The sequence below is a fragment of the Euprymna scolopes genome, chromosome 27, assembly GCF_053919585.1.
Source record: "Euprymna scolopes isolate OS-2025 chromosome 27, ASM5391958v1, whole genome shotgun sequence".
NCBI lineage: Eukaryota > Metazoa > Mollusca > Cephalopoda > Sepiida > Sepiolidae > Euprymna > Euprymna scolopes.
In genome coordinates, this window is record NC_136508.1 from 95,134,225 (window position 1) to 95,149,412 (window position 15,188).

A 15,188-nucleotide genomic window follows, 5' to 3' on the forward strand; every position below is an offset into this window, starting at 1 on the left:
GAATATCTCCAGTATCAAATAATCTTTTACTTTATGTATGAAAGCCAAAGTGGGGAGATATAACATGAGAAATATTTGGAATCAAGTCTCCCCTTGCTGTTATTTCAGATAATTTGAAACCTAGCAAGTTTTAGTCTCCTCTCCAAGGCCAGAGGATTTGGGAAGGAATATATATATATATATATATATATATATATATATATATTCAGCAGGTTTTTGGTCGTAAACGTACTTAATGTTATAAAATTTGAAAGTTCCAACACTATATTTGGGGACTGTAAGAAGGAATACTAAAGTGATATCGCAAAATTGCATTTTAGTTAACGGAAATGAGGCAAAAAGATAACTATTACCAAAGGCATGTATCTATCATTTACATGTGTTTACTAAGATCTATTCTCTATGCATCTGTTGACGTCTCTTTTATCTAGATAAGAAATCGTTCTTTACAACACGGTCAACAATTTTGCCGGGATCTGGTCGTAAAGATAAAAGAAATAAAAAGGAGTTAATAGAACCTCAGTCTGAGTCCAAGATAATTGGATAAGAGTAAGTTTAAAAAAAAAAAATTTTTTTTATCTGCAATTCGTGACAGTCCCGGCAAAATTGTTGGCCATTTTGGAAAACATGCTGGCTTGGCTAAGTACCCGTGACGATAACAAAATACATGGGTAACAAATTACATGGGTAACAAAATACATGGGTAACAAAATACATGGGTAACACATCTTACAATCGGTAAACACGTGAAAATTAAAAAGATGAGTAAAAACAAAAAATTCTTGCCTTTTGGTTATTTTTTGTATTTTTTTCTTCGCTTTTCCTAGTTTTCGATAACGCATAATTGCCTGACTTTTTTTTAATTTTACAAATCGCGATCGTACTTAAGGTCGGCTCAACCATCATTGTGCCATAAAAAGTAAAATTGCTGTTCTAGGTGTATCAGAAATTTGGAGAAATTTTTGACACCCCTAACAGAAAACTGCAAATAAAATATAAAAAAAACTCGTAATTTCTCTTTTTAAAGTGGGTTGTTTATTTTCTGTATGGAATATACTTCCAAAATAAACTATTAAAGTTGTTTAAAAAATAATAGAAATATTATTTCTTATTTTTTATAAAACAGTGTTGACAAAATGTTAACAAAATGCCAGCGTGCCTTCATGCAGCCATTTTTTTTTTTTACGTAATGAAATCAATTGAATTTTACAAGTTAAATATTTTTCAATTTTTAAACTTTAAAAATTTGTCAATTTTTCTATTGGTTTAATTTTTATGATATTTTCGGGGTCAATGTGAAATTTTATGCTCTTTCTAATAAACCAAATATATTTTAGACAAACGTTTTTTTTTTTTTTTTTAATCCTCCCCCCATTTTGAAATGTCTAAAATTTTAATAATTAATTTATGTACCAAAGTTTTATATATCACTAATTGAAGATAAAAGATCAATAAAGAAAATATTCTAATTTAAAACAACAAAAAAAATAGATTTTTGGAATTTTACTTGTAAAGTCCAAAGTGTAAAACCTTTTTTAAAAACCACGTTGATTTTTTTTTTTTTTTTTTTTGATGAAAGCTCGTGTTATGCTTATATCGTCAAATAGATAACAGACGCTGACGGCAAATTTTTTTTATTTCATTCAATGTTTTCTTTTAGATATTTAAAAAAAAAATTCAGTTGATAAAGAAGTATTAAAATATATCAATCAAAAACTTGTGTATTTCATTAAGAGATTTAAAAAAAAACAATCGGTGAAGTGGATTTTTTGTTTTAGGGGAAAAACTTATAAGCGAATGTGCGTTTCTTTTTAACTATGGAGGACGAAAAATACTAATTTTGGTTAACACACGCAACAAAAGACATTTATGTCCCTTTGACGAATCCATATTTGATAAATTTCATATTAGCAGCAGGAGCTCTTAGCGCAAAACACGTTACGAAAATGCGATTTTCTCCGACCCTCGCTTTAAAAAATCCTTTTATTTAAAAAATACATGGAATTTAAAATATAAATATGGATAAATTCTTAACAATGAAGAATGGGACTACCCATTTAATAGTATTTTTTATTTATTTTTTAGGTAAGTGATTTTTTTTGGCATATATATATATATATATATATATATATATATATAACAAGTCAAAATATGTTGATTTTCTTTATATATATATATATATATATATATATATATATATATAAATTTTTTTTTGTTTGTTTTTTAAGAAAACCGTTTTAAAAAAACATAGTGCATAATTTGCTATTAAACCTTTTATTTTTTTTTAAAATTTGGTGTTTGCTCCTTCAATTGAAAAAAAAATTAGGGTTTGAATTACATTTTTCAAGTAGTTATGAGCTTTTAAAAATAGTAAATTGAATTAAAGTTCTGATCTTCATTTTTAATGGCCACTTTCTGATCCACCTACTGCTGTTGAGCTGTTCCATTTCAACATTTACAAAACAGATGTCGTGCAACGTTTTTTAAGTGTGCCATACACGAACATGGTGACATTGACACTCTATAATCATTATGCAGCCATTGATTCTTTACCGCTTTTCAAGGTCGGGTCGTGGGTACTTCAGGATTACAACGGGTGTGGCTCTAATTGGCGTAGGTAATACGGCAGAGTAAGCGACTGAAATCCAAGTTCAAATTCCATCGGATCAATAACGCTTATTTTTTTCTTTCGTTCCCTTTTGTTTTCTCTCGTTCCCTTCGCCTTGTTGTTCAATGGGTACTTGATGACGAGTGTGGACCCTGCGCAAATGTTTGCTTTCCAAGAACTGCTGCTCCCTTACGGAGCACATGCGCAGAAGGTTTTCATTGGATCATTTATCCATTGAATTACGTCAAGTACAAATTGGAACCAACAGCTAACTTATATCGGACTTATATCAAAACTAAATTTCTTGTAACTTTTTTCATGTGCTATTTCATTTCACAACTACATTTTTTTTTTTTTTTTTTTTTTTTTTTAATCGAGCGTGTTTTCTGTTTTGCCCTTTTTTCTTTGAGTAAATTTCATTCATACTTTTTATTTTGGCCTGAAAGTTTTTCATGGCTAAATAGTCCAATGAAAACCTTTTGCGCATGTGCCGTAAGGGAGCAGTTGTTGGAAAGCATACGTTTGCGCAGGTCCACACTCGTCATCAACTGCCGTTCAATGTTTTTAATTTTAAATTATAAAATAAAACACATTTAATCATTTCAAAACTTCATCTTGCATTATTTTTTAAACGTGGTTAATTCAAATTAAATTTTAATCACATGATCACATTTTCAATAATTGTGTGATTATATCTTCCCCACTTAAAGTTTGTTTCACATGTAAACAAACTTCTGCTCGATACCGGTGTCGACCTTAAGAGTAGAGTCCCTTTTAGTGATTACCTGGTTCGAGGATATTTGTATAACTAAACGGCAAATCCTACGCTTTTTTTTCCCCCCGATTAAAAAAAACAAAAACAAAAAAAAAAAAAACAGACTCAAAGACGTTATATTTTTATAATTTCATAAACATTTTTTCATACAATTTCAAATAGTATTGCTTCTAAAACTTTATTAAAAGTGCAAATAAATTAGTTTGGTTGTTTTATGGCATATCAACCCTTTTTTATTTTTTTTTGTAAGTCTTTACACACAATGTTTGATCCATTTTGAAAGTAATAATGTTACACTAATTCAATTTTATAGGTGGTCAAATTTCTTATCCTATCATGAAACTTGAATGTAGTGCAGTACAAAAAGTGTCGCCCTACAGAAAACAACACTACAGCTTTATTCTAATTTAAATTTCAAACTTATTGAAAAAATCATTTCAGGTAACTTGATTATGTAGTAGAGCTGACATCTATTCAATGTAGCCGCCTTCAGTTTGAATCCAGATCTGGAACTGGGAGCATGCCTTTTCCACAAGTACCGGCTGGAACTTGGTGAATACTCGACAAATGGCGGCGATCAGTCTGGCTTTGGTGTTGTGGGGCGTCATGTTGATGTTCTTGACGTATGATCAAACGAAGTAGTCTAGTTGGTTCAAGTCGGGGGGGGGGGGAGGGGCAGTGAGAGAAGGGTACAAAGTCGTAGCACTCCTTCTGAAGCCAAGCCTGGGTCTCTTTGGACTTGTGGGCCGAATAGTCCTGCTGTCACACCCAGGGTTTGTCAGCGACCACCTGATTGCACCAGGGGATCACTACACTCTTCCGCATACCAGGCACCAGGTACACAGAGGGATGTTAACTTTCAAGCCAACTTCGAAGATGTGAGGTGGCATGATGTGGCCCTCACTTGAAACGACACTTGTTTTGTGATTTACTTGATCAATTATACCCGGCCTTGCGGTTTACCTGCAAGGAGAACATAACTGGACTATTCTTTTACTTGATTTACGAGTGCACAAATCTGATCCGACATTTCTTGCATCTCTTTACTGTTTTCCAACATCCCTAAGTGAAAGTGTTTTTTGTGGAACCAACTGGATTTGAACTTGAACATCCAGGTCATCAATCCGTGCTGTTAGCCACTTGACCACCGTCACCTCCTGATCTCGTTGGTATATATAGATTTTTTTTTTCTACATAATGCATCATTAATGGCAATATATATAGCACTATTGCGTTGTCACACCAGTTCTTATTAGATTACCAAAGTTAAGCAGCGTTGAGCCTGGTGAGTACCAACGTTGACCTCTCTGCAAGAAATGCAAAAATCTGATTTTCCTCTGACTTAAATATTCATATGATTGGGGACTGCTTGTAAATTTAATATTCCCTTTACACTTCCTCCACGCAACCTGCCTTGGGTGAAACCCGCTGATTGTCTGTGGCTAATGACAGGTGTTTAAAGTTTATTCAGCCATCATGTATTGGACATCTGTATACATCGGAAAAAAGTGAATCTCAAATTTTTTTTTTTATCCCTTTTCTTTTACAGGTGAACCATTTTGTCGGCATTTAAGATCTCGAAACTTTCTTGAATGCTTGTGACGGCACGCAGTGGTCAGGTGACCGCTGCAATTTTCACCCGCTGCTTGTTGGGTTCCTCAAACCTGCCACCATTGCAGTCAGGATGCAAACATTTCCACACTTTTCCAAAGCGGAACTACCTGTCTGACCCGGAGAATAAAGGCAGCCGTCAAGCCGGGATAAACTTTGACACACTCGGATGTTGGAACAGTCGTTTGGAGCTGCCGATTCTGTACGAAGAGAGTGTGGAACGGGGTAAAGTAATTCCTAAAATCCCACTAAAAGAAATTGGTAGTGCCACGTTACTTGGTCGTCGCAAGGTGAATGAAGATCGGTATGTCGTCGAAGAACTTTCTCCGAACTTGCTTTATTTTGGAATGTTCGATGGACATGCAGGCACGGAAGTCGTTGACTTTGTTAGTCAACGCATGAAGAAAACAATCAATTACTGGTTAACACAGACCGATAATTTGGAACGCGTTCTCGAACAATCATTTATCGATATTAACAATCTCTTGGCACGCCATTTGAACTTATTAGGTAAGAATTTATTTTTGAAACTATTGTTTTAATCACAAAGATGAAAATTTTAAAAGTACAGGTGCTTCTCCATTATTTGAGTGAAATTCATAATATTGTATTTCATAAATGCTATCTCTTTAATTATGTTGCAATAATTAACATATCCAAAAATTTTAAAAAATAAGGTAGAAAAATTAATGAAAATACTTTTCCAAGACAATTAGCAAAAATTGAGTTTTGCTAAAAAAAAGTTTGATTGTAACAGGGGAGATAATTATTTTCTGAAAACTTGAAAAAATTTGAGGCCAATTTAGCAAAACTGAAAGTTTTTTTTTTTATTTTGTAACTTAAACATGTAAACAGGAAAAAGGTCAGACAGGGTTTGGGTAGCTGACCTTTGGTTAGGGTGTGAGGAGGCATTATTTACTGTGGAAACATGAGCTAAAGGGAATGACGTCACATAAGATACGATAGACATGAAATTGAAAGCTTGATGTGACGAAATGTGTTAAGAAATGACTTAAGAATTGATTCTAAATTAAGAGGCCAGCCATCAAAAATCTGTAGCCCTCAACATCCCCCCCCCCTCCCGCGCGCATCCACACAGTAACTAGCAGAGTGGAAGGCAACGTCAACATCCTAATATGGTCTTTAAATTCGGTATCTACTTCTTGGGTTATTGTGTAAACTTTGATTTCTGAGCACGAATGCACATCCTTGAAATGGTGTCCATCTGGGGACGACCAGAGATGATCTTGGATGAAAAGGAATGCATTTATTTAAATAAATCCGATGGTTAATGTTGGTATTAGTTTCTCTGATATCTTGTTAGAATTTTTTTTTCTAGTCCCCCGACAAAGGAGGGATTGAACCTAGTAATTCATTCCGGTTTCCCTGTTTGTTCACGCTTTTCTCAATAACAGGTCTTTTTTGCACAAACATTAGTTATGGTGAAAGTAAATTTTTCACTTGTGGAGGGAGGGGGACCTTGCATACTCAGCTTCTTTTTTGGAAAGACATTGGGTACTTACAAAAGAAATCATTTGAAGGTTGCCAACATAAATGAAAGTATTTCTAAAGAACGAACTGGATTTGAACTTGGCATACCCAGGTTGCCATCCGCGTTAATCACCTAATCAGTCATCTCTCAGTGCTGTGATTGAGCATTGAAGACAATGTATGATTTAATTATACTGTTTCTGACATTTTACTACTTGAAAAAGTAAAGCCCGAGTTTTTCTTCTAGTAGGGCTACAACAGCATATTGGTCCCCCGATTTATCAGAGAGGGACCTATGTTTCCAGTGGTGTCCGTCCATATGATTGCCAGATAACCGTCTATTAATTTTTCCTGAAATTTTGCCACAAATTCATTAAATAGATGTGCACAGTAAAAAAAAAAAAAAAAAAAAATTTTGCGAAAATTCCTGTTGCGTCTCCAGGGGCTGAAGAGGTAAAAAATGTCACCAAATGGCTAAATTGACATGTTTTGCCCTATAACTTTTGATCTATCCCTTAGATTTTTCTGAAACTTGGCCAAAATGTGGAGGCTATTAATATAAATCCAGTATGGGTGACCTGGCAAAATTCTGGTTTGCGTCCCCGAGGACTTTCAGTGTTCAAAACGCCCCATTTTGTGGCTCTTTTTTCATGTTTCTCAATCTTGACATGTCTGATTATATAGTGGTTTTTCACGGTCAACTCAAATGTACATGTGTTAAGGCCTGAAACTGCACCCTTATCCATTTACACTGGGATTCTGTGTCCCTAGTGGCTCAAGAGGTAAAAAATACCCCAAAATGGCCAAAAATTACACTTTTTGCTTCATAGCTTTTGATCCATCCATTACATTTTCCTGAAAATTGGCCAAAATGACGAGGCCATTCTTAATATAAATTCAGTATGGGTAACCTGGCAAAATTCTGGTTCACATCCCTCTGGGACTTTTAGGGCTAAAAAAACATGCCTTTTTGGAGCTCTTTTTTCATATTACTCAAAAACTTTGGTTTATATAGTTTTCCATGGTCCTGAATTCAAATGTACATATCTTAAGGCTTGAAACTGCACCATTAGTCTGTTTTTACTGGGATTCGGCATTCCCAAGAGCTGAAAAAGGGGTCACAAATGCACCAAAATTTGCAAAAAAATGACACATCTAATAGCTGGGACAAGTTATGGAGTTTACCCCATAAATTTTGCTCCATCCATTAGGTTTTTCTGAAACTTGGCAAAAATGTGAAGGCAACATTGTCCGGTCATAGCATACGGTTAAATAAAAAAAAAAAAAAAATGAAATGGGATTTGGGAGCCATTTTGTTATTTTAAAAAAAAAAACAAAAAAAAAACGCATGGTGGGTGCACATAAGAAAGTTGAGAATTTTAAGATAAAAGAGAAAAAATTATTAAAAGAGAAAAAATTATTAAAAGAAAAAAATGCTGCGTGGGAGACATAAACTTGCAAAAGTCAAGTTTGTAAGTGAACATGTTATCGATCGGACCATGACAACACAGCTGTTATGCCATTGCAAATTTCGTCTTTTTAAAATGAATCGATCGTTCACGCACGCGTGATTTAAAAAAAAAAAAATAAAAATAAAAAAATTTCGCATAAAAAGGAAAAACTGTCTCATTATGGAAATGAAGTAAGGGATTTCATTTTGAATTAATTCCAAATGCTATTTGTTTTCTCTCTTTCACTAACTATATATTAAATAGTTTTATCTGGTATTTTACTCATTAACTTTTGTGTTATGGGATGACTATATATATATATATATATATATATATATATATATATATATATATAATATTCGAATGATGGAAAAACTCGTAAAAAAATTTTGAAAGTGATGTTTAGCTTTAGTCAAAAAATCTACTCAATGAAATTTGTTGAATATTGGTAAAATGAATGTTGAATATTGGTAAAATGAATGTTATCTTTGTATCTTGGTGTGTGAATATTCAGATTATGTTGAACTATAGTCCTTGTATGGTTAAGTTAAAAATTCTATCACAACATCAAGGAAAGTGTATGTACAAATAAATACATGTTTGGCTTTTATATAAATGGTAGATTGATTTTTTTTTTTTTTTTTTTTTTTTTTTTTTTTTGTCTTTTCTTAGGTTCACAGAATTTCACGTGCGGTACAACAGCCACCGTGTGTCTGCTGAAAAACAGCGTGGAACTTGTTATCGGTCATGTTGGCGACAGTTCTGCCATATTATGTCGAAAAGGAAAGGCTTTACGTCTCACTGAAGATCACGATCCGGAGGTGGAAGGAGAGGCGGCGCGCATCAAGAAATGTGGCGGGTTTATTTCTATGAACAGTTTAGGCCGTTCCAATGTTAATGGACGACTTGCAATGACGCGGAGTATCGGGGACTTTGTATTGAAGAAATATGGCGTCATAGCTCGACCGGATATCTATAATATTGAAGTAAGCAGACCAATTTATTTAAGGTGTCGGGCTTGTATTGAGTTGACAGAGGAGAGGAGGGGGATGATCTCTCTTGGATGACATTTTATATGAAAATGTTTCATACAAAAAAAAATTCTATATAATGTTCAATATGTGAATACTCAACTTTGCTGACAGGCGGCAATATTCTACCCCTTCATAGTAAAGGGTACGAAATAGCTGGAAATGTCTTTTCAATTATTAAATCATTTTTCTTTGATAGTTTCATTAGAGTAGTAGTTGATGGGCAGAAATCAGATGCTCACAGTATTAATGCTGGAGTCCCTCAGGGGTTCATCCTGGGCCTAACTTTCTTCCTGATTTACGTAAATGACCTTCCAAATCACATCCTTACATCATTTGTAGACATTTATGCTGACAACACTACGATCTATGGCAACACTTCAAAGGCCGTAAATGACAGTTCTCTCTCGCTGATTTTGATCATGTGGTGCAATGGGGAAAGAGGTGGCTGGTTAATTTTAATGCATCTAAAACCAAGCTTCTATCTTTCCGTCATGAATGCTGTGATCCCTGTCTGGCATCAATTGAAATAAATGGCTTTCGGCTTGGGGAGGCCTGACCTTTACTCCTGCTTCTAGCTTCTAGGCCTGACCTTTACTCCTGATCCAAGATGGAGCACGTACATCAAATCCATTGCCAAGGCTGCTGGAAAAATGGTGTGATCCTTCTATCGATCCAGTAGATATCTCGTTGCTGATGTAATTCTCTACCTGTATAAGAGCCAAGTACGTTCAAGGATGAAATACTGTTGCCACATCTGGGCAGGATCTGCTAGAAGCAGTTTATCCTACCTTGACAGGTCAAAACAAACTTTGTAGCTTAGTGGGGGGTACCCTTTTATCTTCCCTGCAAACCTGTCTCTGCTTTATCATTATTTTCAAGGCAAGTGCTTGTCTGAGCTCCAATCTGTCACCTCCCTCTGTCCTGACTTTCACAAAAAAACAATCCTAATAATTTCTCACACTCTTTATCTGTACCTAAACCTAAATGTAGATTCCATGAACAAAGCTTCTTTCTTAGAACTGAATGCCTGTGGAACTCTGTTCTGTTTTCCTGCTTTCCAACTGACTACAATATGGTTGTCATCGAGTCCAACATAAACAAATTCTTAATGAGCCATCCCCTTAAGTAATCCAATTTACCAAATATACACTACTGATTGCTTCATGTTCCCATTGACTACTGTACACTCAATAACCCTTATCCTCGAGTGGCCTCCGGGCCTTGATAAGTGATGGAATAAATGCTGGAAAGTCAAACTCTAAAAGTTTCTTTCAAACTATTAAAATTTGGAATTCCCTCCCTCTTTCTTGCTTCTCTGACTGAACTAACATGCAGAAATATAAATGTGATGCAAACAAACATCTTGCTGCTCAACTCCCTATATAGTGCCCCTGCAGGCATAATTTCAAATAGTAGCCCCTCCCCTCCTCCGAAGTAGTAATGTTTTGTTTAGGGTAAATTGTAATGTTGTTCGGGGGAACCAACATGTAGACTCAGTCACAAAGGAGACAAAAGAACTTCAACTCTTGTTTCAGGTTTAAAGGAAAGACCTTTATTCCTCATTCTCCCGCCATGTGTGACTTCTCATTGTGGCTGTGACGTCCCTCACGTCATTAATGTAATCATTTTCTCTAACGTGTTCATGTCTTTATTATAATCTTTCTTTTTCTTTACTGTGACGTCACTTTGCACATTTTTTTTATTTTACATGGGGAGGGGTCACCACTTATCAAGGTCAGGAAGCCACTCTGGGATAAAGGTTATTGCATGTACAGTAATCAATGGGATAGTATCGTAGTAATCGTTAGTATTAGAGATTTGATAAAGTGTCTTAAGGGGGCGATTCATCAGGAATTTGTTTATGTTGGACTTGAAGACATCCAAGTTGTAATCAGGTGGCAAACAGACAAGTGGAACAGAGTTCCACAGGCATGCACTTCTAAGAAAGAAGCTTTGTTCATGGATTCATGGTTTGGGATTTCTATACAGCTGGCATATACTCTGTTACTGAATAGGAGCTTAAAAAATTAAAATATCAAAAACTTTGTCACAGGACCTGAAAGTACTTCAAACTCCTCGGCTTAACATTCACAAGGAACATGAGTTAGATCTGATACATAGAGAGCATTACCAAGGCTGTTGCGAAGATGATGGGCTCTCTCTACCTTGCTAGAAAGTTAGTTACGTCTGAAAGTATCCTGTACCTCTGCAAGGCCACCATTCGCTCATGTATGGAGTACATCACCACATCTGGGCTGGTACATCTGCTACTAGTCTCTTCCTCCTGGACAGGATTCAAGAGTTGCCAACCTGATAGGTCCTGAACTGTCATCTAAGCTTAAACTTCTGTCCCATCAATGAAATGTTGCATCTCTCTGCCTGTTTTACAAGTAATTTAATGATAAATACTCTGACGAACTACAAGCCCTTGTGCCCCCTCGAAGTAAATACTCCCGACAAACCCGACAAGCAGCAAAATCTCACCCCTTCACAGTAGAGATCCCTAGATGTAAGAGAGCCTTCTACTGTAATAGTTTCTTCCTCAGAACTGCTAAACATTGGAATTCCCTTCTGGGCTCCTGCTTCCCCAACTGTACTGACATGCAGAAGTTCAAGTGTAATGTAAAGACATCTTGCTGCTCAACTCCCTACATAGTACCCCTGCAACTTATGTCCTTGATAGTAATCCCATACATCTCAAAGTTTCACTGTGACTTGTTTGGGGTGGAATTTTAATGTAAAAAAAAAAAAAAATTGTTCTCAATGCCTTTTACATAAACATTTTAAAATACCCATACGAATTGACATTTACATGTATGCACCAATCTTTTAAAAACACACACACGTAATGATTCCTATTTTTTCTTTGTGTCCGAATAGATCAGATGGGATTGCAAATTGCATTGTTATGATGAACTTGTGCATTTATGACAAGGAGTTTAATCTCTCTGTGGCAAATACTGACGGTGTGAGACTCTAAGAAAGCAAAGACGGCTAAAATGACTTCAGTTCAATCATAAATTTATTTCAATTCAAAAAGGTTTTAGCAAATGAGAGCTAGACAAGGTTTTGCATCCGATGAATAATCAAATAAAATTATAACTATTTTGTGTTTATTGAAACAGGAGACGAAGAAGAAGGGAGGGAGAATTTAAAGGTGGGCAAGAAGGAAATAAAAACGCATTTAAAATTGAATTTATTTATTCCTCATCTTTCTTAGCTGTTGTTTCACGTTTCGGCCAACTATTCCTCTGGCTTTCGTCAGGTGGTACCCATGACGAGATAGGAACTCCGAATCTCTTAACTGCATTTTCAGCAATTACTGCCATCCATAGTTGTCGTCTCACCATGAAGACCAGAGGAATAGTTTGCCGAAACGTCGTAAAACAGCAACTAAGAAAGATGATAATAGTCCGCAATAAATAAATAAATCTCATCTCAATAATGAATTCCAATAAAAAAAAAATATGCATTTAAAATTTTCTACAGAAATTGCTCTACGTTTTACATGTGTATGTATGTAATTTATTTATTTTTTCTTTTACCTCATCAGATCCGTCATTCGAAAGATGCATTCCTCGTGTTGGCATCGGATGGACTTACGTTTGTCCTTGCTGATCAAGAAATCATCGATGTGGTTAGTAAATGCGACATCCCCAAGGATGCTGCTCATCTGCTGACAGATCAGGCCATGCAGTTTGGCTCTGAAGACAACACCACAGCGCTCATCATCCCGTTTGGTGCCTGGGGAAAATACCAAGCAACAGACGCCTCAAACAAAAACAGTTTTGGCAGACAACTCCTTGGAGTTCGATATTGTTGACAACCGATTATTTATTATATTCATATATATTCATATTCTCTTTGCTGTGATAATGATTTTTTTTTTTTTTTAAACACTTAATGACATCCCATTTTTTTTTTTTTTTTTTAAACACTTAATGACATCTCATTTAACAAAGTAAATAAGGGTCTTGTCCAAAATTTCACCCATATATTCAAAACCAAAAATGAAGACAATCTATGTGAATAAACAAAAATATTAAATTCCTAAAAAAAAAAAAAAAAAAAAAAAATCATGTAGCTTTATTTTTTATAAAGAAACTCATTTTTAAGCAATCAATGTCAATTCATAAACATTACAACAAAACTTCCACACTTTGAATTAAGTTATCTTTGTTTTTGTTTTAACTTTTTCTTAGATTGTTTCTGTAAAACCGTGTATAAGTCAATCCATTTTCTGTTACTCAAAATTGTAAAATTTTATTTATTTTATAAAAAATAAAACTACTGGAACAATTTACATAATTTTTGGAATATGATATTTTTGTTCGTCACAGGTGCAGATATCATACAGATATTTCTTATTTTTGTTTTTTAATATAGAGGCAATTCTGGACAAGAATTAATACATGTAATAGGGTACATTCAGAACATTCTTTTATAATTTAAAATATTCAAAATTATAGTTTAATGTTTTTGAATCCACCCTTATTAATTAGTTTTTTACTAAAAAGTATAAAGGATAATTGAGAATAATTAAAGAATTGTTTTTCTTTAAAATGCCAGACTGCGGATTGTGTAGTCATGGATTTGAACCATGTCAAAATTGTTTAGCTAAAAATTGTTTAGCTAAAAACATGAATAACTTTTATGCATGTAAAAGTAGTAGAATATTTAAAAAAACAAAAAAAAAAAAATGCATGTCCAATCAATAAAAGGAGGCGACGCATTTACACGTAAAAACAAAGGGCAGGTAACTCCCTAATTACTAATTAGTGAAATTAAATACAAAGTTTCAAAACTGCTAATATCACTAACCCCCCCCCCCCCCCCAGATCTTGTATTTCATATTACTATATGGTTTAACGTATTCTGTTATCAGCTGTCCCGTCAATAAAAGAGGTGACGCATTTAGATACAAAACGAAGCGCAGGCAACTCCTGAATCACTAAGGTAGCAAAATTAAATACAAAAAAATGTTTTCAAAACTGTTAATATCGTGGAAAAAAAGATTTCACACACACAATCTTATTTTTTTATTTTTTTTTCACAAAACAATTGTAATGAATATGAAAATACACAATATGTCTCGATTTTGTGAAAATATATTAATGTTCAATTATAAAAACTGATAATTGAGTTATTTTATATTGATTTAAATTTTATTGGTATATGAACAATTACTGAATTTTGATTTTGGATATAATAGGTAGGTAAAAAAAAATATTAATAAGGCATGTGTGTAATAATTATATCACGTTGACACACCGATTCCTGCTAGATCACCAAAGTTAAGCAACGGGTCAGTACTAAATGGGTGACCACTTGGAATTTTCAGGTGCTGTATGTGCTCTCTGCTTATCTCGGCATTGTTTCCAGTCGTCCTGGACTTCTCCTTGCCATTGGACTCAAACAATGCCGATTCAGGAGAGGCATGCTTGGGATTGCGTAACTCTTGCCTCACAATTACAAGCGCAGCTGCCCCATACAGGGGGTATCCTTTGTCTTTCAAGACTAAATGGAAGCATCGGGATATATTTTTATTTTATTTTTTTTTTTTTACACAGTGATCACCACTTATCAAGGCCCGGAAGCCACTTAGGGATAAGGGTTATTGCAAGTACATTACGTTAGTGTGGAGATTTGATGAAGTGTTTACTTAAGGGGGCGGTTCATTAGGAATTTGTTAACATTGGACTTGAAGACATCCAAGTTGTAGTCCGGTGGGAAGCAGGCAGACAAAACAGAGTTCCACAGTAGTGCAGTTCTAAGAAAGAAGCTTTGTTCATGGAATCCGCGTTTTGATTTAGGCACAGATATAGAGTGGGGGAAATTTTTCACAGTGGATTCAGCTAGACGGGTGTTTTTCGTGAAAGATTGGCGAGGGGGGGGAGACCAGAGATTGGAGTTCAGACGAGCACCTGCCATGGAAATAACGATAAAACAAGGATAGGCTCGCAACGTCTCTTCTCTATATATTATTCCATGCTACAATTACTTCATGGTTTAATGTCTTCTATTCCCAGCTGCTGGGGTTGGATGTATTATGTTACTGCTAAGGTTGATAGCTGCTCTCCCAGCATTATTAGGTGATGTCTGATGTTTAGAGCATGGAGGTTAGCCTTGATGTTGGCCAGCCACGGCCTCTGATATCAAAGGACAACATTCTGTTGTCAAAGATTGTAATAAATTCGTTTCACATGCCCAAACCATCT

General features: G+C 35.0%; 1 protein-coding gene across 2 annotated transcripts in view; it reads left to right on the plus strand.

Moving 5' to 3' along the window:
- LOC145249018 (protein phosphatase 1K, mitochondrial-like) overlaps positions 1 to 13,046 on the plus strand; it is a 30,327-nt gene extending 17,281 nt beyond the window's left edge. For both annotated transcript variants that reach the window (XM_080110877.1, XM_080110878.1), the window contains exons 2-4: positions 4,933 to 5,504; positions 8,609 to 8,922; positions 12,524 to 13,046. In XM_080110877.1, the coding sequence (XP_079967003.1) occupies positions 4,976 to 5,504; positions 8,609 to 8,922; positions 12,524 to 12,793 (1,113 nt within the window). In that variant the 5' untranslated portion in view covers positions 4,933 to 4,975 and the 3' untranslated portion in view covers positions 12,794 to 13,046. The remainder of the gene's footprint in view (positions 1 to 4,932; positions 5,505 to 8,608; positions 8,923 to 12,523) is intronic.
- The last annotated feature ends 2,142 nt before the right edge of the window (positions 13,047 to 15,188 follow it).